General features: G+C 40.1%; 1 protein-coding gene across 7 annotated transcripts in view; it reads left to right on the top strand.

Moving 5' to 3' along the window:
* Nucleotides 1-593: 593 nt before the first annotated feature.
* FERMT2 (FERM domain containing kindlin 2) overlaps nucleotides 594-27,013 on the top strand; it is a 94,727-nt gene continuing 68,307 nt past the window's right edge. For all 7 annotated transcript variants that reach the window (XR_001709163.4, XM_003314325.6, XM_003314326.6 and 4 more), the window contains exons 1-2: nucleotides 594-713; nucleotides 1,057-1,222. Coding sequence is in view for 6 of the 7 variants with exons in the window: in XM_003314325.6 (XP_003314373.1) it covers nucleotides 1,066-1,222 (157 nt within the window). In the remaining variant the exon portion in view is untranslated. The remainder of the gene's footprint in view (nucleotides 714-1,056; nucleotides 1,223-27,013) is intronic.

Genomic DNA, 27,013 nt, shown 5'->3' with positions numbered 1-27,013 from the left:
CCTCTCACCTCCCTGAGGTTTTTGTCTCGCTCCAGGCGTGGGGAGGGGGCGAGAGGACTTTGTTCTCCGAAAACGACCTTGCCCTGGGAATTTCCTGGGGCCGTTTCTCACGGACAAGCCCCCTCTCCCTGCTGCCAGCGCGGACACACGCCGCGGGGGCCCCAGTCCAGCCTGAGCTCTGGACGCCCCGCCGGCCACCAGCGCCCCGGGAAAGGCCGCCCGCGCTCCCCCGCTCCCCCTCCTCAGGGCCCGCCGCCTAGAGCCCGGATGTTGGATTCAATCCCTGAGCCGGGTCCTTCATTTCCATAAAAGGGCAGCGCTCCGCGGGGCCGAGATTGCCGCCCCGCCGCGCCCCCCGCCACCCCCGCGCCGCCCCGCCCCGCCCGGGACCCGCAGCCCCCTCCCCCGAGCACGGCGCCGGGAGGGCGGGGGCAGAGGCGAGGCCGGCCGGACCCGCTCAGGGCGGCTCTGCGGGCGGCGAAGGAGGGAGCCAGCGCGCCCAGCCCAGCCAGGCTCGGACAGAGGGGGCGGGGAGAGGGTGGAGCGCGGGGAGCCAGGCGAGGGGCCGCGACGACGGGACTCCATTAGCCGCTCCGGCCACAGGCAGCGCTTCGCCAGCCGAGGAGCCGGGCGCGGACACCGCCGCCCCGCGAGCCTCCAGCCCCTCGCCTGTTGCCGCGCGAGCCCCGGGCCCGGAGCGCTAGGAGCGCGCGGTGAGGGAGCGGGACGCCGCCGGGACCCGAGGGGGCGCGGCGGGGAGGGGAACGGGGAGTCAGCCTGCGCTGTGTCTCGGGGCCGGCCGGCAGGTGAAGCCCGCCGCGGTCCGCTAGGCGGGGACGGTGTGGGGCGGGCGGCGCCGGGACCGAGGAACGCTGCGGGGCGAGCGGGGCGTAGGGTCCTCCCGCAGCCCCGGCCGCCGCCGCCCTCCCGAGTTTCTGCCGAAAGCCCCGGGTCCTCCACCACCTCCCAGCCCGTGGCCGGCGCTGCGAATTCGGTGGGATTCGCCTTTCTTTGGGGGAGTGACGCTTACGAGAGCCATTTCCTCCGCGCTCGCAGGAAGGAGCCATGGCTCTGGACGGGATAAGGATGCCAGATGGCTGCTACGCGGACGGGACGTGGGAACTGAGTGTCCATGTGACGGACCTGAACCGCGATGTCACCCTGAGAGTGACCGGCGAGGTGCACATTGGAGGGGTGATGCTTAAGCTGGTGGAGAAACTCGGTGAGTAGCATCCCAGCCGCGTCCAACTAATGACTTCCCAGAATTGGTGGGGGGAGGAAAGAGGCTCACGACGGGGGAGGGGCCCATTTGAGAAATCTTGGCATCTCGCAAATGCTTTTTGGAAATGTAAAATCTTTCAGTATTTAAGCAGATAGATCTGTTCCCCTTTGCGTCTTATTTTGTTTTGTTACTCTCTGAATTTTCATATGTAATGATTCGAGCCTCCCAATTATAACCTTAATTGCGTAGTTACGCGGGACTGGGGATGTGTGCCGGGGAACTCGTTAATTCTTAACATTTACTGACAGAACGATAAAAGAATGAGGAAAGTGTGTTGGGAGGGTGATATTACAGTGTCCGTGGTTATCTGTGTCTTCAGCATACCTGAATGTTAGTGACGTTTGGTATAGAGAATGATGCAAAATCCATTTAAGAAAAATCTGTGCTGGAAAATGTGCAACTACTGGCGCCAGTGTGAAGTTTCTGTGGCTGTTCTACGTGGTGGAGTGCATTAAAATGTTCCAGTCATCCACTCTTACTAGGGGTGGGGCAGTGCTTGACAAACTTGGTATCCATAGTCCATGCTCGATGTAAGCCGTTTCGAGCGTTCGGTTTTATATTAATAACAAGCCAAGGAAAGAACTTTGTGTTAAAAAGCAGACTTTGTTAAACTAATTTGAGGTTGACGGTATTTGCTTGAGTACAAATATATATTGGATTGATATCCGATTTAAAATAATAAGGTATCTTACAGTGTGAAGAGTGTGCAGTACACATTTTTGTGATGAATGAAACCATTTTCATCTGGAAGAATCAGCTAAATAGATGATTTGATCATAAGAGAAATGCTCAGAGAACTATCTTCCTGAGCTTTAAAGAGCCTTTTGTACATAATGCAGTTGTGATAAGATGATTATCTGTGTGGCATTGTCTTTTTAGGCTGGAATTGTTTTTTGTTTTGGTGAAGCGGGGTTGGGGACTTTCTGGGGGTTTTTTTCGTCTTTTTTTTTTTTTTTTTTTTAAACACAGCATTCGTTTTCAAGCTACACTGGGAAAGTAGAGAAGTGCTTATTTGTCAGGAAATCTGTTTCTTAGCAAAGGATTATTGTATGTAAAGGTACTGAAATAGCACTCTGATGCATTTTGCAAAAGAAGGCAGGATTCATTTGGGTGGACCTGCTTTGTACCCCTGCAGGAAGTTTTATTATTGAAGGACCAAAGAGAAGCTCCTTACAAGGTAGCCTCTTCCTTAAGACTGTGCATTGTTTGGCTCCCTGAGATACAGCTCAGGAAAGAAAATCCTCCTAGGTAGCCCAGTGAAAATTAGATTTTGCTGTATTGATTAACCATTTAACTGGCAGTTAACAGTGTTTTTATCTGATTTGAATAAATCAGTCACTGTTTGCAAAATATTTATGAACCTTTTTTGTCCAGCTCTGGTATGAGATTATTTAAGAAGGAAAATAGCAAATATTTGGATATTTTGTTTTCAAAGAAAACAAGCATTTTTGTTAGAGCTTTTCTAATTTATGGTAAATGGACCGTATTAATACATTGGTCTCAATAGGAGATATTTTTTATATTGCAAAAAAAGGAGCTGTTGAAGGTGACTGAGACAACTTGTAGTTCTCGAAAGCCAGGCTGTAGCTAATGAATAAATAATGGTTTCTATATTTATTTTGCATTGCTTAGGACTGTTTATTATAGAATCACAGTAATAAATAGAAATATAGAGAATAAACTGCAGACAGAAATGATGTTAATTTAAATGACTATAATCTTAATCTTTTAATGCTGATACATTTTTAATTTTTTATGCAGAGAAAAGAAGCCCAACAAGGTAGGAAATGCTGTGCATATGGAAACCTTACATCTTTTTTGAACTGAATTCATACTGATTCCTCTTATATTTTGAATTCCAAATAGTGCCTCTGACTTTCCTGTTTGGTAAAAGTAGAGCTAAGTGATGCTTTTGGTTTTTAGGATTAGATGCTTTCAATGGTAACCTATTTCGTTGCCTGTCAGCAAGTAAATAGAGGAGAGATTCGGTAGGGCAGCATTTAAAACATCCACAAATCAGGCTAGTCAAATTAGAAAAGAACTTTGCAATTTTTCAGAGTTGCGTAAAACTGGAATGACCTGCCTTCTGAAGCCCTGACTTATGTCACTGAAGGTATTAAAGGGCAGACTGGATGACTACTTGCCAACAGTGGCTAGAGAGGATCAAAGCAGCTTGCAGAGTCTAGATAAAAGGTGGAGATGGTGGTAGGGATGAGATGGTACAGAGTCTGTTGTCTCAGGTTTGCAGAGCAGTGATGGAAAATTAGCAGACTTGGGCTACTGTGGCCTTGAAGCAGTTATGAACAGAAGACACCAGAGCATTCACTTACATTTTCAAACTCCAGACTGTCTGATATCCTTCTTAATCTCTTGGACGGTATATGAATACCAAAAGCATTATATTTTAAGGTGATTTTCCCAGATAATGTTCAGTAGCAGCAATTATTTCCCTGAAGTCGATAGATCTCAGGATGACCTATTCCCTCAACATTGTATTAAAATTGTGTGTGTGCACATGTGGAAGTTTCTAGGAAGAGGCTTCTTCACTTTAATTTCTCAAAGAGGTCTGTAACAAAAAAAGTCATGACACAATTTTATGGTTTGGCCCTTGTGTGTCAGGTTCATCTTGAAGCTAGGGTTCATCCCAGAGCGAGGCATTTTAATTAAGCACGACATAAATGTAAATAATGTTTCCTTAATATGTGTCAGTAATATCTTTGTATTTAGTTAGACTTTTATTATAAATAATGTGTACACTTCGCTTAAGGCCATTAAAACACAGTTTTTAGAATTTTGACTTTAATTCAAAGATCTGAAAAGTCTCATTTATTTATTTATGTATTTATTTTTTACTTTTTGAGACGGGAGTCTCACTCTGTTGCCCAGACTGGAGGGCAGTAGCGCGATCCCAGCTCACTGCAAGCTCCGCCTCCTGCGTTCACGCCATTCTCCTGCCTCAGCCTCCCGAGTAGCTGGGACTACAGACACCCGCCACCATGCCTGGCTAATTATTTGTGTTTTTAGTAGAGACGGGGTTTCACCGTGTTAACCGGGATGGTCTTGATCTCCTAACCTCGTCATCCGCCTGCCTTGGCCTCCCAAAGTGTTGGGATTGCAGCCGTGAGCCACCATGTCCATCCTAGGTCTCTTTTAAATCTCAGTATAAAACACATTTGTCATTCACTATTAATCTTTTAAAAGAAAGCAAAAGCATATGTCATGAAGTGGGCTTTGGGGAATTATATCGTAATGTGACAAAGTTTTTGCATTTGTGACTTAGTCTAGGCTGATACTTCATAAATAATTGATCCCCTCAGTGTTTATACTTCACCCAGAAAGTGAAAAACACCCTAAAATCCAGTTTAGGTCGGGTACGGTGGCTCACATCTGTAATCCCAGCAGGCAGGGAGGCTGAGGCAGGTGGATCACCTGAGGTCAGGACTTTGAGACCAGCCTGACCAACATGGAGAAACCCCATCTCTACTAAAAATACAAAAATTAGCTGGATGTGGTGGCATGTGCCTGGAATCTCAGCTGCTTGGGAGGCTGAGGCAGGAGAATCACTTGAACCTGGGAGGCGGAGGTTGCAGTGAGCCAAAATCACACCACCCAGCCTAAGCGACAGAGCAAGACTCCACCTCAAAAAAAAAAAGAATTGTGAAAATTTAGTACTGTTTGGTTTGGTTTGGTTTGAGGCAGGGTCTTGCACTGTCACCCAGGCTGGAGTGAGTGTGTGTTCATGGCTCTTTGAATCCTCAAACTTCTGGGCTCAAGTAATCCTCTTGCCTTAGCTTCCTGAGTAGCTGGAACTACAGGCACGCACCACCACATCTTGCTGACTTTTAAAATTTTTTTGTAGAGATGGGTCTTGCTTTGTTGCCCAGGCTGGTCGTGAACTCCTGGCCTCAAGCAGTCCTTCCACCTTGGCCTCCCAAAGTGTTGGGATTACAGATGTGAGCTGCCATGCCTGTTTTTTTTTTTTTAATCAAAGACAAATTTCAAACGTGTATAGTGTTTTTTAAAAGAAAAATTTTAAATATGAAATATCAGGGATAAGGATTATAAAAACAAGACATCAAAATAAAATTGTCTTCAAAAATAAATTTTGTCAAGAAGAGGCCCAATTTTATGGGATTCCTCTGGAGGTCATTGAGAAGTATTAAATCCTTGGCTGGGCACGGTGGCTCATGCCTCTAATCCCAGCACTTTGGGAGGCCAAGGCGGGCAGATAAGAAGTTTAGGAGCTCGAGACCAGCCTGGCCAATATGGTGAAACCCCGCCTCTGCTAAAAATGCAAAAATTAGCCGGGCATGGTGATGGGCACCTGTAGTCCCAGCTACTCGGGAGGCTGAGACAGGAGAATCGCTCGAACCCAGGAGGCGGAGGTTGCAATGAGCCGAGATAGTGCCACTGCACTCCAGCCTGGCAGACTCTAAATACCAAGTGGATCTGTTCACTGAGTTTTAGTATCACTTTTTAAAATGTCTTTTTAAAACTTATGTGTACAATTAAATTTCCACCTTTCTATAAAAATTCATTTTAAACGGAGAATAAGGAATTTATTATAATCTGGAGCTCACTGAATGGAAATCTCCAGCCAGCTCTGTGAGCAGAGAGGAAAAAATAGGTGATCTCTTAAGTTTCCTCTAGCTCTGATTCTATGAGTAGAGAGAATGTAGAAGTTGGGTTAGATCAAGTCACACAATCTACAAGGGAAAAAAATGCCAATTGGAGGACTCAGGAGTAACTAAAGAGAAACATATGAAGTTGCTTTAGAAAGATTGAGGATTAGGCCGGGAGTGGTGGCTCACGCCTGTAATACTAGCACCTTGGGAGGCTGAGGCAGGTGGATCACCTGAGGTCAGGAGTTCTAGACCAGCCTGGCCAACATGGTGAAATCCCCGTCTCTACCAAAATTACAAAAAAAAATTAGACAGGCATGGTAGCAGGCGCCTGTAATCCCAGCTACTCAGGCTGAGCCAGGAGAATCGCTTGAACCTGGGAGGCGGATGTTGCAATGAGCTGAGATCACACCACTGCACTCCAGCCTGGGTGACGAGCGAGATTCCGTACCCCCGCCCCCAACCCACACACACACACAAAAAAAAAACAGCATAGAAAAATTGAGGATTGGCTGGGTGCGGTAACTTACGCCTGTAATCCTAGCACTTTGGGAGGCCGAGGCTCAGGAGTTGTTTGCTTGAGCTAGGAGTTTGAGACCAGCCGGGCAACATGGTGAAATCCCGTTTCTACAGAAAAACAGAAAATACAAAAATTAGCCAGGCGTGATGGCACGCACCTGTAGTCCCAGCTACTCGGGAGGCTGAGACAGGAGGATTGCCTGAACCTGGGAGTTTGCGGCTGCAGTGAGCTGTGATTGCACCCCGGCACTCCATTCCTGGGCAACAGAGCAAGACTCTGTCTCCAAAAAAAAGAAAAAGAAAATCTGAGGATTATATTTCTGAATGTGGCCTTTAGAAAGAAGTCCTTGCTTTAAAAGTGTGTCATGTTCTTGCCATATAATAATGAAAAAAGTTCATTTATGTTGGAGTTGCATGTTAGGATCAAGTTAGATTGTGAACTTAGCACATGTGACCAAAAAAAGAAATAGATTTTAATAAAGTTACCACTAAAAATCCCTTAACGTGATCATTTAGTATGGTATATGTTCATTGTATCTCACAGAAGTGGAAAATAGCTAGTTTTTCCTCTAGGAACTCCAAAAGTAAGTTTCATTAGTTGAGCACCAGATGAAGAAGCTGGCTTACATTAGGGGCTTCGTTACACAAAAAAATACTTTAAACACTAGGATTAGAGCTTGGCAAGATGCACACTGGGAAAGAGGCATACGTAACTGGACAGCTCCCTTATACCCTGGCTTAGTGCTCCCTGGGGAAGGTGTGTGCTTATTTGGTGGAATGGTGCCTATGCAGTTGAAATCCTCAGTTTTTCCCCTTGAGGGCTCACAATTGAATTCATGGAAATTAATGCCTACATGATGCAACCTCATTGCATTCATAGTGAAATACATTAACATTATAAGAAATTTTTTTAAATCTTGGGGGTGGAGTAGGAAACAATGTTAAAATCTTATTAAAGTGAATTAAGTTTTGGTTAAATCTGATAGTAAGTTTACTCAGTGTTTAAAACACTGTTCATGATCCATAGGAAGTGAATTAAATTGTATCAGTTTCTTAGCAAATTTTAAGCTCTTTAAAAGTGGAGGACAGTACTCAAGTTTTACTGTAATCCTGTGGCAGCTAATAAAGTATGAGCTATTCCTTAGAGTATGTGCTATTTGCTGCCTTTTGTTTTTGTTTTGCTGCTGTGTTTTATACCCAGTTTTTTAAAGTAAAAAACTGTTTGTTTCCAACTAGAGTTAACTTATTTATAGAGATGCTAAAAATATGTTTATTCAATTACTTATAAAAGGGCTTGTTGGAAATGTCTAATCGCTATTGAAGAGAATGGAAAGAAAATATGTAAAATTTTACCTGTTATCTTTGGCTCTTAATTTTTAAAAATTTCAAACATCTAAGTTCAAGAGTAATTGAGTGAACACTGTGTAATCTTCATCTAGACACCAGTTAGTATTTTGCCATTCGAATTCTCTATACACACAAACATACACATGTTGGGGAGCAGTTGGACGAAGTTTCAGACTTACTCATAACCTTTGATGCCTAAATATTTAAATATGTATCACCTAAGAACAAGAAACTTCTCTTGCATAATTACAGTATAGTGATCACATTCAGGAAATTCAACATTGATTCACTTCTGTCATCTAATATGCATCCATTTTCAAAATTTGCCAGTTGTCCCAATAATGGCCTTTGTTTTTTTTCCCATCCAGAATCTCATTTCACATTTAGTTGAAAGGGCCTCGTAATCTCCTTTGATATACAGAACAGCCAGCAAGTGTGGAGCTACAGGAGAGTATATAATAAATGGCTTATTGATATTACATTAAGATACATGTAAAATGATAGTATCTGTTTGTAAACTTTATGGCCACCCTGTAGAACAGTTCCTCAGCCTTGGTCTTTCAAGACATTGTTTAACCTTTTTAAAATAAGGTTCTTAGTATCAGTGCAAATTTCACTTCAGAGTGATTTTTTTTTCTTTTGAGACAGAGTTTTGCTCTTGTCACCCAGGCTGGAGTGCAGTGGCACGATTTCAGCCCACTGCAACCTCCGCCTCCCAAGTTCAAGTGATTCTCCTGCCTCAGCCTCCCAAGTAGTTGGGATTACAGGCACCCGCCGCCACGCTAATTTTTGTATTTTTAGTAGAGATGGGATTTCACCATGTTGGCGAGGCTGGTCTTGAACTCCTGACCTCAGGTGATCCGCCCACCTCGGCCTCCCAAGGTGCTGGGATTACAGGCATCAGCCACCACGCCTGGCCAAGAGTGATATTTTTATAGGTTCTTTTTCACATGCTTTATTTTTAAAATTTAGTTTACTTCTTAGCTTACTATTAAATAAGCTGTTAATAATAGTTTTAGACATCATTGGATGTAGGTTTCCCATAATGTCAGCTGTTCTCAGACTGTAGTAGGTGCTGATGGAGGCACAGATTATTAAGAAATAACAGGTTGCCTAGTGTGTCAGAAGATCTGGATTCAACTTCTGGCTCTGTCTGCTACTTTACTGGTTTGTATGACCTTTGGACAATGAATCCAACCTGAGTGGGTTTTGACTTCTATAAAATAGAAATTGAAAAAAATTTTCTTGGGGCAGGCAGGGTGGCTCACGCCTGTAATCCTAGCACTTTGGGAGGCCGAGGCAGGTGGCTCACGAGGTCAGGAGATAAGACCATCCTGGCTAACACAATGAAACCCCGTCTCTACTGAAAATACAAAAAATTAGCTGGGTGTGGTGGTGGGCGCCTGTAGTTGCAGCTACTCGGGAGGCTGAGGCTGGAGAATGGTGTGAACCCAGAAGGTGGAGCTTGCAGTGAGCCGGGATTGCGCCACTGCACTCCAGCCTGGGCGACAGAGCGAGACTCCATCTCAAAAAAAAAAAAGAAAAAAACATTTTCTCATAGGTTTTGGTGAGAATTAAGTGAGATAATACATATATATTGATACTACATATATATATATACTTTAAACTATTTGTGTTATGCAAATGAGAGTGGATACTTCTCTGTGGCATTGAGTCTCTGAGTATATGAAAGTAGGAAGGAAAAAAAGGAAAAGTAGGTTAAAATATAATCTAGTATATTTAATAAGTTCCAGCTTTACTGGTGGGGAATTGCACTCCTCAAAAAAAGCTTAGTTTAGGATTGCTTTCTGTTCCCACCCTCTAAACAACAAGAAAAAATAGCTGTCGTTTTACTTTCCCGCCAACTTCCAAACACACACCTGCCTCTGCAGTGTAAGAAAGCTATTTAAGTACCATTTTAATAAGATTTCTGAAATGCAGGGGACCAATAAGTGGATGATGGTATTCCAGGTATTTGAAAAATCTAAAACCATGAAAGCATCAGTAGTAAATTAATTCTCTACTTAATATATTCTGTAAGAGCAGTGTTTTTAGTTCATTTATAGCAAAGCCACATGAAAACATTGGGCCTATTTAGAAACTAATGAAAGTAGTTTCAGAAAAAAGCTAATGTATGCAGTATTCCTATTTAAATAATTATTTTACTGACAAATTAATGCTTATGCCATGGAACATTTAAAAATGGTATATATGCCCAGTGAGAAGTAAACAAATACATCTGAAAGTGTATTTTTAAATAATTCTTTTATTTTGTAATTAAGAAGTGTGACTTCTGCACTTGGGTTTGTGGTTACAAATTCATATTCGTTATAATTCATTCTTTAACAAATTAGTTGCATAATTACTATATAATTGTTTTTCCTGTTAATTTTTTTTCTTAGTGTCAGGCTCATTGAGGTCTGATTGACATATAGTAAAATTTATCCTTCTTAGTATAATATTCTGAGTTTTGACATGTAAAACTACCACAGTCAAGATAGAAAACTTTTACAGTACTCCCAAAAGTTTCCTTTGTAACCATCTCATCGCCTCAAACCCAGATCCTAAAAACCACTGATAATTTGCCTTTTCTAGAATGGCCTGCAAATGGAACCATTCAGTTCTAGCTCTTTGAATCTGGTTTCTTTCACTTAGCATAATACATGTTAGCTTCGTTCATGTGTTTGTATCAATAGTTTTTTATCGCTGAGTAGTAGTCCATTGAATGGATTATTTCACAGTTTGTCCGTTTAGCAATTGAAGGGCATTTGGGTTACTCCCAGTTTTGGGAGATGATGAATAAGGCTGCTGTAAACATCCGTGTGAATGCATATTTTCATTTTTCTGGGGTAACTACCTAGGTGTGGGATTGCTGGGTGGTATAGTAAGTATATGCTTGAAGTTAGAAGAAACTGCCAAACTTTTTCATAGTGGCCACGTCACTTTACCTTCCTGTCAGTATTGTATGAGAGTTCCAGTTGCTCTCAGGTCTCCCCTACCCTTGTTACTGTCAGAATTTAGTGTCGTTTGTTTTAATTTTAGCCATTCTAATAAGTAAGTAGTACTATCTCATTGTGATTTTAATTTGCATTTCCATAATGACTAACCTACTGGCTAAGTCAGTTTTTCAATTTCTAGAATCTCAGTATAGATAACACAGAATAAACTGTCATTTAAGTTTGTTCCTGTCTCTTTGGAATGTGTAATGTATTAGGATTCTTTGAAAATAGTTCTTCAAATGTGGTAACTCTAAAGTAGAAGATACATAAACAGTATCTGAAGATATCTAAATGTCTTTAAATATAAGATATCTACAGCCATACTCTTGTGGATTAAAGGGTCAGTATACAAATCCTGATCTATTTCCCTTCTTTGAGAATATTATGAATAATTAATTGTTCATAGTAACTCACCTAGAGTTACATAGTAAAACATTTTGAAAGTTAATTGAAAATGATGTCTTATGGTATTTTCTCTCAACTTCATTAATGCTGCTTGGAAGTGAATTCGTGTATATGAGAAAAAGAGATACGCAGTAAATGATTAAAATTTGAGGTTTACGTTTTGATTTCCTCCCATGATTCAGGTTTCAGACTCAATTATCTGTCATTTAGATACATAAGGACCAGCCAGTGTCAGTGCATCCTTGGGGTGACCTTTCTACACATATCAAGGTTATTGGGCTGATAACCTCCAGCCCAGAGAAGGTGACATCTACTTTCGAATCGGAAGGGAGTCTTTTCTCAGATATTTAACTGTCTTATTTTTACATCATGTTGTAACTAAAAAATATATTAGGTATTTAAAAAATCAATTGTAATTTCAAAGCATCAGTGTAATGATGTTTTTGATATCTTTTTCTTAATGGAACACTCAGGGTTATGAATAAAACACCAATAAAGTGCTAGCATTATTGATTGTAGATGAAGTTGTCTACTGGGTAAGTGCTTCCCAGCTTAATGTTCCTTAATGTAGTTCCTGGGTTCAGATCTAAGAACTTTATAACCTTTGAAATTAAAAATAACTTGAAAAAAGCAAATGATTCCTGTATCAATGTTAAAAGTCTTATGCAAGGTGGCAATGATTTCTGTTGCCAAGATGGAATGCCCTTGGTATGGAGCATAGACTGAGAGGCAGCCCACCCGTGTCAGAATCCTGACTTGACCATATACTAGCTGTATGACCTTGGGCTGTGTGACCTGTCTGTGCCTCTGGTTCCTCATCTGGAAAATGGGGATAATAACAGTATCTTTGGATTATTATAAGGATTATGTTAGTTAATACACATGAAGTGTTTAGAATAGTTTTTGTAAATGTAGCTATGATGATAATTACAGTTCCAGCTATTTTAGTGTTTGTAGATTTTCTCCCTGTGCTGAGCCAGATAAATAACAGTATTATAAAAGATTGAGAATGTGCCTTTTAACAGGAAGCCAAATAGTTCTTTTTTTTTTTTTTTTTTTTTTTTTGGGACCATAGTCTCACTCTGTCGCCCAGGCTGGAGTGTGGTGATGTGCTCTCAGCTCACTGCAACCTTCACCTCCCAGGTTCAAGCAATTCTAGTGCCTCAGCCTCCTGAGTAGCTGGGATTACATGCACGTACCACCATGCCCTGCTAATTGTTGTATTATTATTATTTTTTTTAGTAGAGATGGGGTTTCACCATGTTGGCCAGGCTGGTCTTGAATTCCTAACCTCAAGTGATCCACCCACCTCTGCCTCCCAAAATGCTGGGATTACGGACGTGAGCCACCACAGCCAGCCAGAAGCCAAATAGGTCTGACACACTCTCTACCATATTAGGAATTGATTTTAAGTTTATTGTGCTACTTTGCATCATTATTAGTAATACTATAAAGAATTAAAGTATGAAGATCATCTAGAAGCAGATTTTATGCTTCCACATATACAAAATTATAGACTCACTATGCTAAGATAGGGAGTGTTTCCATAAATTCAATATTCTGGTTGGACAAATACCTTCTTTAAAAGGTGAATTTTATAGCACTTAGGGAGGCCAAGATGGGCAGATCACTTGAGGCCAGACTTGGAGACCAGCCCAGCCAACATGGCGAAACCCTGACTCTACTAAAAATACAAAAATTAGCTGGGTGTGGTGGTTCATGCCTATAGTCTCAGTTACTTGGGAGGCTGAGGCAGGAGAATCACTTGAACCTGGGAGGTGGAGGTTGCAGTGAGCCGAGATCGCACCACTGTACTCCAGCCTGGGTGACAGAGTGAGACTGTGTCTCAAAAGAAAACTAAATAAGTGAACTTTGTTAGCGACTAAGAACTTACTCTAAGATGTGGCCAGCTTATTGGTTACATATGACCTTGGGCAAGTTATTTTAACTTCTGATTATTTAGTCTCACTTAGCTTTAGTTTACTTGTTTTGGGGGCTAATGTATTGACTAAATATGGTATTTAAAGGATTAACAATTCTTGATAATTAGTAGAATGACTATACTAAGAGCTCAATAAAATGTAATCTACAGTTATCCTTCAAATACCATGTAAACTTAAAATACAAATTTCAACTGTGGTTTTCAGTATTCTGATTGCTTTGTTTTCATTTTATTTATGTAGTATTTAACCATAAACCCCTTCTTATTTAATCTCTTGCTGAAACCATTTTAAAAGATTTTCTTGCCTTTGTAAATTCTGTTTAGTGGTTGTGAAGTGTCTGAATACATTCCTTGAAGTCACTGACTGGGTTTGAATACCAGCTTCACTACTTACAAGCTTTGTGACCCTGTGCCACGTTATTTAACATCTTTGCAACTTAGTTTCCTTATAAACAAAATAAGTGTAGTAATCTTACCACTTAGGGTTGTCCTAAGGATTAAATGCATACACATGTGTAAAGCACTTAGAGCAGTTCTTGGCACATAGTAAGTAGTAGTTAGACTAATAATTGTTTTATTGAGGATCCTTTTGGAGTTTGGGCAGTAAATTTATTGAGGATCCTCAATGAGTTTGGGCAGTAAATTCCTTACAGAACTTAAAATAGCAAAGAAGGCCCTTAGGTGAGATGGGACATTGATGTGTAAACGTTCCTGCATAGAGATAATTCTATACATTCATGCTCTATTTTTGGTAGGTTATAGAGGTATAACATGAGACATGTGGGAATATAAGGTACATGAACTGGACTGTAGTAGCAGCAACAAACATTTACAGAGAGCCAACTATTATATGGTGAGGCATAGTCCCGGCTCTCAATATGAGCAGCTTGCTAGTAACAAAGTGAAACAAGAAAATTACTTTGAGTCAGTGATCTGATTGAGAAGTGCCAAATAAGTAGCCCTTGAATACAGGAAGACAGAGGTTTAGAGTCATGAGTAATAACTGGCCTTATTTAAAGAGAGACAGGGTGGAAAGTTAGGAAGAAAGGCATTCCAGGTTGGGGATTGCAGTGTTCATGGTGTGTTATAGACTAGCTTAGAGAAATAGAAGAAAAGCTTATAGAGAAGAAAGACATAGGTAACTGTGAAATGATATTCTGTTATTCCTTAACTTATCCACTTAATATTTATAAATGAGAGCCTATTGGATGCCAGAGACTATACTACAAACTGGGGTGAACAAAATTAACTCATTCCTTAACCCTCACTCTATTCGCAGTCGTAAGGTAAAGACAGTCTTTATTATTATTATCATTATTATTATTATTATTATTATTATTATTTTAAGACAGAGTCTTGCTTTGTTGCCCAGGTTAGAGTGCAGTGGCACGATCTAAGCTCACTGCAACCTCCACCTCCAGGGTTCAAGCAATTCTCGTGCCTCAGCCTCCTGAATAGCTGGGATTACAGGCACGCACCACCATGCCTGGCTAATTTTTTGTATTTTTTTTTTTTTAGTAGAGATGGGGTTTCACCATGTTGGCCAGGCTGGTCTCCAACTCCTGACCTCAGGTGATCCGCCCACCTCAGCCTCCCAGAGTGTTGAGATTACAAGCATGAGCCACTGCTCCCGACCTAAAGACAATCCTTAAATAGAAATTACTATAATGTAGTGAGTATTATGGTAATTGAAATAGTTATAGGATTCTGTACTGGGCAACGGGAACCTAGCATATAGGATAGGATTTGTGGAGGGAGGGAAATGACTTTTAAGCTGAGATCTGAGAGTAGGAATTAGCCAGGCAAAAAATGGGAGGAGATGTGGGTAAGGGATAGGACGACAGAACAACAGGCTGGGAAGAGGATGAGAATTCCCAGCATGGGAAGTGGAGCAAGGGAGTGTGGCCAGTTGAAGAACTGAAAGAAGTCTGGTGATGATGGGGGAGCAGTCCTAGGGAACCAGTGGCTAGACGTGAGGCTCAAGAAGAAATAATGCTAAAGTGCTTTCTGAACCAGGTTTAAAAGATTTAGCATTATCCCCAGAGCTGTGAGATGCCCATAAAAGACTTTAAATAGGGGGAGACATCAGATTTTTACACATTGGAAATTCATCAGTTTCATATAAAATAACTTGCAGATAAGGTGTAAGCAATGATAATCCTCTTGGATTTCAAGAAATAATTTTTCCAGTATACATTGAAGTTTTATATTAGAATTTGTTAATATTTTCTGAGATAAGCTTACAACGTAAAAGCCAATTAAATATTCTTACTAAATTGCTTTTCTTTTGAACTTTAGAATAGCTAGTGTCATTGACCACATTTAAAACACAAACACAACTAATACTTCTCTAAGTCCAGTACTAACTGGTGAATTTTGTCCTGATGTTACTCTCTTAGAATTTGTCAGACCTTTTCATTGCATGGACTCCGAGCCCTGTCTTCTAGGAATGAAGCCAGGTTGAACCAAATTAGCAATAAGCCAGCCTTCAGGATTGGATAGAAAGTTACCCACCCTCTGGAAATGAATAATTGGCATACTTTCTGTTTGTGCATTCTGTAACTGCTTGCATGGCTTATGTGATCTGAAAAAACTTCTTAACTGCTTTGAGTTAGTATGTCTTATAGTATCAGATAATAGATTGAAATTGATAGACATTATTTCAGATTCGTAACTTCAAAAGGCTATTTGTAAAATTAGTTGATCTCTTTATTTTGAAGAGTGAATTCCCCAGTTTTCAACTAGCTATGTAGAAGAAATTGCAATTTGTCACTTTTCGTTAGAGGTTTAGTTTCTGTCTTAGTCTGCTTGGGCTGCCATAACAAATAACATATCCTGGGTGGCTTAAACAGTAAGCACTTATTTCTCACAGTTCTGGAGGCTGCCAGATCTAAGATCAGGATGTCAGCATGGTTGGTTTCTAGTGAGGACCCTATTCCTGGTTTCCTCACATGGAGGAGGGAAAGAAGGAGAGATAGGAAACCAGCTGTCTTCTGTCTCTTCTTCTAAGGATACCAGTTCCACCAGAAGCACTCCACCTCCATGACTTGATTTACCTCCCCAAGGCCCCATCTTCAGATACCATCATATTGGGGATTAGGATTTCAACATATGAATTTGGGGGGACACAAACATTTAGTCCATAGCAGTTTCCCATAATTTGACACTGCCTCAGTTAGCCATTGGAGCCTTAATGTAAAATAATTTCCTTAACCTAAAATGGAATGGGGTACCTTAATTGAAATATGTTTGCAGTTTGAATGATATGTAAACTTTGAAGTTTACAGCTTCTGCTAGCAGATTAAAAACTTTTTTTTTAATATGACATCAGACATTTTTGAAAACAGCACTTTGGACAGTTGCAATTTGCACGTTTACTTATTAAATAACACTAATTGTCTAACAACATGGCTCACATTTTAGTTGCCACCATACTTTATCTTTTAACTTTATACATTAACTAAGATGTAACTGCATAAAGTACAAAACTTGCTGGCTAACTCTTCAGTCCACAAAGCACTATGTAAATAACAGAAGCTCATCACAGTCAGTGACAAGTCATGTCACTTATTTCAAAGTCTATCTATGATTGGCCACTGTGCATACAGTTCACACACAGAAGTGTTAGTGTTGCCTCTCTGTCCCCCATGAGAAACTCATGATGTTTTACAAAAATGGATAATTGAAAGAGTTGACCAACAGAGATAAAACTGCAATGAATTAACAAAAAGTGATCATGAAATACTAGAAGTGATAGTTGAATCAAATATAAATGGAGTTAAAGAAGAAATAGCTCACCATAGAAATGTGGATGCTTTCACCATTTGAAAGACTATAGATATACAGCCAAAGGAATTTAGTGAAGGTAAACTTGCATACATGATACAAGTGGTATGACAAAAAGGATGAAGATGTCCCAGAGGAAGTGACACTAGCAAAAACTTTGCATACTGAAGGAGCTGTCAGAGATATTTCATGATACTGAAAGAGCAAAGGACAAAATGTTTTAAGTTGATCCAGACTTAGGAAGGAGTGTGACAGCTTGCCAAGGCATAAAAGATACTTGCTCCACATCATAAGTTATATGATTAGAAGACGGCACTATTTAAGCTATTCTTGTTAAGTTTTCACAAAGAAAAGTAACACTTCTCAATGTTTTTAATGTTTTAATTACAGTACACTAAATAAACACTAGTTTTTCTATTTTTTCCATTTCCATATGTACATTTATAATCAACAGTAAGAGTTTTTAATGTTTAACATGAACTTTTATCTCGGAATAATTATAATTTTTCAATTGATTCTTAAGATTGCTTTACATGCTGCCTGTATATTACAAATATTTGTATATTACAAGTAGTAGTTTATAAATATTTGTTGGTTCTGGTCTCTGCTTTTGAGACACAGGATAAATAAAGACTCTTAATCTAGTGGGGAAATTAGTTACATAAATGAATTATATCATTCAAAGTGCTAAGGTATACTTTGCTGCTTTGACAGGTGGGTCAGTGAAGATTCAGAGGTGGTAATATTTGAGCTGGTGCTGGTGCATGATTTTGTCAGTTTGATAAAGGGGGAAAGGAAAAGGTGCCTATCAAGGAGATCTGAAACACCAGCTTGTTCCACAAACTAGGCCAGAACAAAAGCTGCATCTGGGTGTGGTAAGAGCTACTAGAAAAAGGCAATGTGGGGCACAGATTTGTGGAACCTGTTAACGGATTATAAGATACTTCAGTAACAGACTTGGAAAGTTTTGGGGTTTTTTTCTTTTCCTTTTTTTTTTTGAGACGGAGTTTTGCTCTTGTTGCCCAGGCTGGAGTGCAATGGCGCGATCTCGGCTCACCACAACCTCCACCTCCAGTGTTCAAGCAATTCTCCTGCTTCAGCCTCCCAAGTAGCTGGGATTACAGGCATGTGCCACCACGCCCGGCTAATTTTGTTTTTTTAGTAGAGACGAGGTTTCTCCATGTTGGTCAGGCTGGTCTCGAACTCCGACCTTAGGTGATTCCCCCCCACCTCAGCCTCCCAAAGTGCTGGGATTACAAGCGTGAGCCACCGTGCCTGGCCCAGACTTGTGGACAAATAAACTGATCAAGTTTGCATTTTAAGAGATAACTCTGGATAGTGTTGTAGAAAATGGTGTTATAGTAGTTCAGGGTAGAGATGTTGAGGACCTGAACTAAGGCAATGTAAAAGGAAAGGAAGGAACAAATTAACAGCTGCTTAAGGGATAGAGTCCGTAATACTTGGATGGAAAGAAAAGCTGAGGGAGAGGAAAAAGTAAAATATAACTTGTAGAGATATATATTATCTAATTTCAAAGATATAAGGATTAGATTACTATAATGACTGTTCCGTGATCTTGGTGTAGGCCTTTCCTTACTTTGCTGGATGGGGTGGGGCAGAAGTATAGGGAGGAAATATTTGTATGCTTCATCGCCAGTGTTTTTTTTTGTTCATTTCTTTGTTGTTTTACATTTTGTTGATGAATAATAACTCTATATGAGAGAATAAGATTCAGCAGAGTTCAAAAGTATATGTTGGGTATTCTTTTCCTGTTTTTCATGGTTGTGGAAACTCATATTATAAAAACTTCAGTTAGGTCCTGGATGATAGTGTTGTAGATTGCACTGTTGAGAATTATTTTCCTCTAGAATACAGAGTAGTTCTAGAAGGGAGGGTTGTCCCTCTAGAAATAGATTAAGAGTAATTTAGGAATTCACTTCTGGTCTTTCTAGAATAATCTAATTACCAATGAACAGTCTTAAGGAAGAGAGGAATGACTCAGAATTTATTCCAATTATTTTTGGACAGTAGAAGTCTTAATTTCTAGTATAAAACCAAAAGTGAGTACATTATTGTTATTATTTTTCTTAATTGCTTCTTTGCATTCATAGCCATTTGTGTTCTTTGGTTGTTTCAAAATCTGTTTAATTTTGCATATTAGTGTATGCATTCTTCAAGTAGTTATATGGCTGCTAACCATAACCTTTTTGAGTTTGTCTGTGGTTGCCATTATTAAATCAGTGAAAGACATGCATAATAAAAATATTCCTTTATTTAATAATCTCTTTGCCTCCTTGTGGATGTTCTATCTTCTTTCTCCTAAATACCTATTTCCTTAAGAGATGTGCAGGATAATCATCAGGATTTCACTGTGAAATGTAAATGAGTCCTAACATTAGTCTTTTGTCCTCATATTCAACATACCCAGACTTGCTTCTCTTCTGCGTAACTTTATCTTGGCTAATGGCATGTTATTTAAGAGTGCCACCTCTGAAATCACACTCATCTAGAGTCAAATCCTAATTCCTACATATGCTAACTTTATGAACTTTGGCCAAGTTATGTAACTTCTCTGTCCTTTGGCTCCACCCGCCGTTTTCTCATCTATAAAACAAAGAGATTATAATAGTATTTACCTTTTAACATTTTTTTCTTTTTCTTTTTTGAGACGGAGTCTCGCTCTGTCGCCTAGGCTGGAGTGCAGTGGCACAATCTGGGCTCACTGCAACCTCTGCCTCCCAGGTTCAGGTGATTCTCCTGCCTTAGCCTCCCGAGTAGCTGGGACTACAGGCGTGTGCCACCACACCCAGCTAATTTTTTGTATTTTTAGTAGAGACAGGGTTTCACCATGTTAGCCAGAATGGTCTCTATCTCCTGACCTCGTGATCCACCTGTTTCATCCTCCCGGAGTTGCTGGGATTACAGGCGTGAGCCACTGCGCCCGCCCCTTTTAACATTTTTTGTTGGAATTAAATGAGAATGTGTTAAGTGCTTGGTACGTACTAAATGTTCAGTAAACAAATCTTAGTGCTATTATTATCATCTATTTAATTATCAAGCTAGGAACTTTCTAGCTTCCCCTCTTCACCTTCCAGCTGTCCTTTCTCATCTGAAATCAGTGTCCTTGAGACCCATGATTCTAGCTTAGACAACTCCCTCATATTTGCCTCCTTCTCTTCACCTTCTGCCTTATGTCAGGCCCTGCTCTCTAGAATGTTGCGGTAAATTTTCTGCCAGACTCTAATTTGTGCTTCATAATCAAATCAAAATTATGTTAATAAAACAATCTGAGAGCCTCCATTGTCTGCAGGATGGTTTCTCTCAGCACATTTGAACTCCCACATCTTTTAAGACCCAGGTAAAAATGCCATGTTAACCTAATTAATCTTTCACGTTTAATGTTGGTTGCCTCTGTGACATTTTGTTCTTTTATATTTTTAGCTCATTTTACTTGTCTGTGTCTCTCACTTGGACTGTAAGTGCCACTGGGATGGTAATTCTTATTAATTTTTATATTCCATTGCCCAACTTAGTGCCTGGCATATGATAGTTACTTGGAAAGTATTTATTAATTAGTGCATTGATTATACACCCGAAGAGCCACACTCTTCATCCATTTGCCTCCTCTTTCGCTTTTTAAAGGTCTGAGTGACTAAAGAGATCAGAACAGGAGGGCACATCCTAAAAGCAGGATGCCCTATGATCCCCAACTCTAAAATTGAAAGAGAAGTTTGGGAGGAGAAAGACCTAAAGGGGTCAAGAGTAAAGACGATGTATGATTGAATACTGAGATTAATGTCTAGTGTCCTTTACATTTCAATCAATATTAGGGATAATATTATAAACATCGTTTTTACAAACTTAAGCATTAATTTTACTTGTAGGCCCTGTCTTTACACATTATTGGCAATAGAGTCTCAGTAGAAACATCAGAAGAGTTTCAGGCATTGGAAAGGAAAGCAAGTTAAAAACTCTTCTATTGTCATCGTTTAGTAGAGAAAAGAAACCCAGGCCTAAGACAACAACAAATTGTATCTGGGAAACTGGAAATAGGTTAATTCTTGGTATTCTGGGAAAGATGACTAGGGAGTAGCCAGGTGCCCTACAATTTGATATTCCTTAGGAAGCCATTGTCTCCCTCACAACTTGGCAGCAGCATTCCCTTTCTTACCCCATCCAACTCACTCTCTGCAGGTGCCATTGCTTGCAGTTTTTCTTACTTCTCAAGTTGAAACATTCTGCAAAAGGCTTTATGATACAGTTGGTAAGGTAGAGTGTTGCTAGTCATATAGGTCAGGTTATTTTTGGTTGGGTAATTTATTGTATGATTTGGAACCTAACTATGTAGTGTTTTTCTGTGATGAATCTGAATTCTCAGACTTACAAGTGGACTTTTGGAACATAAACACTTTGCACAATAGAGATTGTCTTGAGCAAAGAAATTCATTCTTTTTAGAAGATGTGAGAGAGAACAGGATGTCTGTTCAGTTTTGTTTCCTTTTTCTAGGGGAATCTCTGCCACTCTTCTAGTTAGTATTGAAGTATATTTTAATTCTGAAGTTGAAGATAAAATGGATTCTTCAGACATACAACTTGTATTAGTAAATTATAATTTTACTAATTATAAATTAGTAAAACTTGTATTTGCTTTTATTGATGGTTTAAAAATAAGTTTCTTGTTGAGATTGTTTTGAGTAATGAGAGATCTTTAAAATTTTCAAAAGGAGGATTAATTCATTTGTTAAATATTTCTTGCCTGCCCAGCACTGTGCTAGGTGCTGAAAATACAATGGTGATCAAAATAGACATTGCCTTTGTCTTCTTAGACAGTTTATAATCTATTAGGAAAGAAAGATAGCACCCTCCTCCCCCACCCACCAACAACAAACAAAATGAATATAAATTTTGATCAGTGATATCACAGGATACTGAAATACAACAGTATGGAGGGACATAGGACATTGGAGGGCTAGGGTAGCTAAAAAAGGCTTCTCTGAGAATATGGAATTAATGCTAAAACCTGAAAGATGAGAGAGAGTTAGACATTCCAGGAGTGGAGTGGCATGTACAAGGGCACTGCGGCAGGAAAGAGCTTAGTTATATGATTCTTAGAACTAAAAAAGGCCAGTGTGGCTGGAGCAAAGGAAGAGTAGCACAGGATAAATTTGGAGGAGTAGATAGGCTGTATTGTGTGGGGCTTTGTAGACCTGATACGGCATTTGGATTTTATTTAAGTGCAGTTAGAAGCAGTTGCAAAGGATTTTCAGCAGGGGAATGGCATGAAAGCGCTGAAAAGATGACTCTGGCTGTTGTATGCAAAGTGCTGAATGGAATGAAGGAGACCAGTTAGGAGGCTGTGGCAGTAGTCAGTGCAAGAGATGATGGCAGCCTGAAATAGGGTGGTGCCAGTGGAGACTGGAGTGGAGATTTTTGGAAGTGGATTTGACAGTTTGCTGATAAATGTAAGGAATGAGGGAAAGCGAAAATCAATGACTTTCAGATTCCTAGCTTGAGCAACTGGGTTGATGGTTGGTGCTAGTTAGTATAATAAGAGTAGGGATAAGAAAAAAAATTGGGTTACATTTTAGATAAATTGAGTTATCTGTGGGACATCAAGAAGAGATGTGAGATAGGCAGTAGGGTGTATAGGCTGGCGGTCTGAGTAGAAGGTTGGGCTGCTGAGACCAGTGACGAAAATAAGTGTCTTTTAAAGCCATGAGAATGGATGAGACACCTGGAGAGCCAATGTAAGGAAAGAAGCACACGGTTCCTAGAAGATGGGAAGGGCAGCAGAGCGTAGGAGGTGGGATTGGCTTTAGATAGACAGGAAGAGACACTTTTTCATGTTAACACAAAGACAGGAGGCCCATCTGGGTACAAATTTAAGAAGGCTTGTAGATGGGTTGGCGTGAAGGTGAAAGAGTTTGAATCTGATGGCTTCTGTGTTTTCTGCAATAGAATCCATGGTTGTCTACTGAGAAGGAGGAGGATTCTCAGAAGTGTGAGAAGTTCGAAATACAGTGGTAGACAGAAAAAAATAGTAGGTTTCCCCAAGGGTGTCTTGGGCAGTCTGCCTGGCTTATGAAATGAAAGAGGGAAAAGTCCTCTAAGTTTAATAGATGAGCAACTAAGTGGTATAGGTAAATGGTATGAGCAAGTAGCCTGAAAAGCAGGAGAAAGACGTTTTCTGGTCTGCTGAGTCTGCATGGCTTGCTTACAGTAGGTCAGAACCAGCTTCTTTAGTAGCTTTGTCACTAGAACACTGGGATTGTAGTGTTCTTTACCTCCAGTCAGTTCTTGATTATGGTAATAGTTATATCTCATTTGGGGCTCAAGAGGATCCTAAAACAAAAGTAAACGGTACAGAGAATTACAGTATTAGCAGAGTACAAAAGTATATATTTATCAGAAATAAGTCACGTGCCCAGAAAAGTTATCTGTGCTTATAAGTCACAATGACATGTTGCCTTAGCAAAGATTATCTAATATAAACTTTGCTTCTAGTTTATGGACGTGTGAGAATACTAAACAAATTTTGCATTTCTTTCCTGAATTAGTACTTTAAAAATATGCAACTAGAAATTTATCCTCCCTAAAAGTAATATTTTAACCTCCTCTTCATTCCAAACTCTAAGTTGCTTACTTATTTTTAAGATGTGGTTATTTAAGGTAAGAAAAAGTAAGTTATTTGATCAACTTTCTTTTTTTTTTAAAAAGAATTACTTCATTTTTCTCTTTAGTCTGACAACATTATGGCATTAAATAAAGTCCAAGAGGTATTGGGCTGGTCTTTGTTTGGTCTCTGGTGGTTTAGATGAGGCAGAACTGAGTCTCCAGGAATCTGAATATTATCTCAAAAAGTTAGTAGCAGCCACTGTGCAAAGTTTGAAGGCCCAAGTCAAATCTGGGGCATGTCCATGGATGTGTGGTAAGGCATAGGCTCCAGCTCTCATGCAGAAACAACAGGAGTGGGATTTGATCAACTTTCTATGCAACCTTGACCACCCAGAGTCAAGGGGTCCTCCCACCTCAGCCTCCAGGTAGCTAGGACCACAGGCACAGGCCACCATGCCTGGATTTTTTTTTTTTTTTTAAATAGAGATGAGGTTTTGCTATGTTGCCCAGGCTGGCCTTGAACGCTTGGGCTCAAGCCACCCACCCACCTCAAACCTCCCAAAGTGTTGGGATTACAGACGTGAGCCTGGCCAATAATTGCGTCTCAGTAGCCTGTATCAAAACAGTCAAGTAGGAATTGGTAATCTTATTAGGAAAACATTAAATAGGATGTTTTCAATAATGTCTCCCTTCTCTGCGCTCATATTTTCTAGAGTGTAAGCGAGCTGGAATTGCATAAAGTGGGGCATAATATTTTCTCTAGCAAAAAGCTTTGAAATATGTATTTTTTTCTTTTTTTTCTTTTTGGTGACTCATGGAGTGGGAGAGCACTGTGATACCAAAAGCTGTTTGGTAGACTAAGCAATATTTACTCAGCCTCTAATGATGAGAAACCCAAGCCTTCTGTTCCTTAGAATACACAGATGTTTATTTGTAAAGCAAGTGTACGACCACTTTCTGAATTTGAGGAGCATTCTGTTACAGTTGAGGGAGGATATTTTTGTTGATTCAGTCAATGTTGTAGCAATTTGCTGTTAATGATAGGAGTTTGAGTGTCTGTCAGATACTGTTATGTGCACGTGATACGGTGTGATGGGATCTGTTAAATAAGGGAGGAGGGACACAGAAATAATTCTTTCCAGAATGCTGGCAAAATGTTTTGAAGAATTAACATATTTTACTAAAATTTATTATAGAAGTTAGAATTTTGCTAGGTATAGTAAACTATAAGTAGTTCTTGACTTAAAAGAATTACTAAACAAGCCAAATTTATAAGTAAATCATAAAATCCCTTTTCTTCCCCAGAGAAGGAAAACAAGTGATGGCTTCATAATAGTACAACTTTTTACCCCCCACCCCCGAGCCTTTTTGAGAAAGCTTGTATTTGTGATGGGTTACTTCTGAAAGTTTAACATCAAAATTTAAAATATAAGATATACTGAATAAAAGTTGGCCTGTACCTGGAGGATAACTGAAAATCATGACCTTGGAGAAATGGACTCTCAGAGCAAGTTTTTGAGTGTAGTCTATGCCTTGAATGGTTTTATAATGCAGATGAATGAATCTACTCCGGTGATGTTTGCTAACTTCTGGCCAAGTGCCAGGCTGAGTGTGTGTGTGTGTGTGTGTGTGTGTGTGTGTGTGTGTGTGTGTTGCACTTGGTCATCTAATGTTTGAAATACCAAGCCTGCCATTCTGGAAAGCAGAAATGTTTACTTAGAACATAGTCCAGAGTCTAGATTAGAACATGTAAGGGAGTTCCTGTATGGAAAGTTTTCCAAAGCTTTACTTTATGCAAATTCAGGGAATTTCAACAGTTATTTCATTATGGATTTTGATGCCACATGGAAAACTAAACCACTACTTTAGTGATCCAGTAGTATTTTCATTTGCTTGCCATTATTTATAAGTATTTGTAGATAACCATTTTCCTTCTAAAGTCATCATAATGTGTTCATCCTTCTACTCAGTCTTTAGCTAGAGGAAAGCTTCAATGTGTGGATGTCTGAAATCTGTTCTGCACATAGTGGGTTTTTCAAGTTACAGTTGCATAGTCTGTTATGATTTAACTTGCCACTTTAGAGACAAGCTGTGCTGTAATACACTAGATAACTAAGTGCTTTCAAGAGTTACTGCATCTGTGCCGGGCGCAGTGGCTCATGCCTGTAATCCCAGCACTTTGGGAGGCCAAGGGGGTTGGATCACTTGAGGTCAGGAATTCAAGACCAGCCTGGCCAACAGAGTGAAACCCAGCCTCTACTAAAAATACAAAAATTAGCTGGACTGGGTGTGGTGGTGCCTGTCTGTAGTCCCAGCTACTCCAGAGGCTGAGGCAGGAGAATCACTTGAACCCGGGAAGTGGAGGTTGCAATGAGTTGAGATCACATCATTGCTCTCCAGCCTGGGCAACAGAGCAAGACTCCATCTCAAACGAAAAAAGAGTTACTGCATCGAGATAAACTACCTCACACACACACCTATATACACAATTTGTGCAGTTAAGTGCTTTTTTTTTTTTTTTTTTGAGACAGAGTCTTGCTGTGTTGCCCAGGCTGGAGTGCAATGGCACAGTCTTGGTTCACTGCAACCTCTGCCTCCTGGGTGCAAGCCATTCTCCTGCCTCAGCCTTCCCAAGTAGCTGGGATTGCAGGTGTGCACCAACAGGCCCAGCTAATTTTTGTATTTTTAGTAGAGATGGGGTTTCACCATATTGGCCAGGCTGGTCTCAAACTCCAACTTCTGACCTCAAGTGATTTGCCCACCTTGGCCTCCCAACATACTGGGATTACAGGTGTGAGCCACCGCTCCTGGCCTTTAAGTGCTTTTTGATGTGCAGTTAGTTTTTATGCTTGCCTGGGCAAATGCTTCTCAGTTGGTGTACCATCATTTTTCTCAGGATTTTCATCAGTGTATACAATTTGTTTTTGCTACTAATGAATAGAATAGGTATGTTCTTGTGATAGTCTGAGTAGAGCCAATTGTGTGACTTGATATGGAGATACTGTTAGTTTCAAAATAAGATAGGTAGTGTGATATAAAGCCAGCACCAAAGAAAGAGCTAATTTTCTGGAAGTTGGGAAAACATTGCTTTGCCTGTTTGAGGGGGCTCAGTCAGGTCTTTAGAAAGTTTTGAAGTGATACTCTGCTGAAGGGCAAATTAGTGAATGATAATTATAAATAATTATAAATGATCTGAAATACGAAATCATTTCAGCCACTTAAAATAATGCTGTAATAGCTTTCCCTTTTTAAAAATGAAGCTAAAAATACTCCTTGGGTCTGCCATTTCCTTTCTGTCTACCAGCTATTATTCTGTGTATTTACCAGCTATTATTCTATCTATTGATTGCTATTATTCTCCTTGCTGCAGTAAAATATCTAGGAAAAGTTTTCTGTATTTCTTATTTGTACTTCCTCACCTCCCAACCATTATAACTGAAATGGTTGTCATTTCCACTCTCACATTAACTTCTTGCACACTCTCTTGCAAGAGTGA

Source organism: Pan troglodytes, chromosome 15 (assembly GCF_028858775.2).
Source record: "Pan troglodytes isolate AG18354 chromosome 15, NHGRI_mPanTro3-v2.0_pri, whole genome shotgun sequence".
NCBI lineage: Eukaryota > Metazoa > Chordata > Mammalia > Primates > Hominidae > Pan > Pan troglodytes.
Note: the sequence above shows the minus strand (reverse complement) of the source record. Positions and strands in the feature narration are given on the sequence as shown.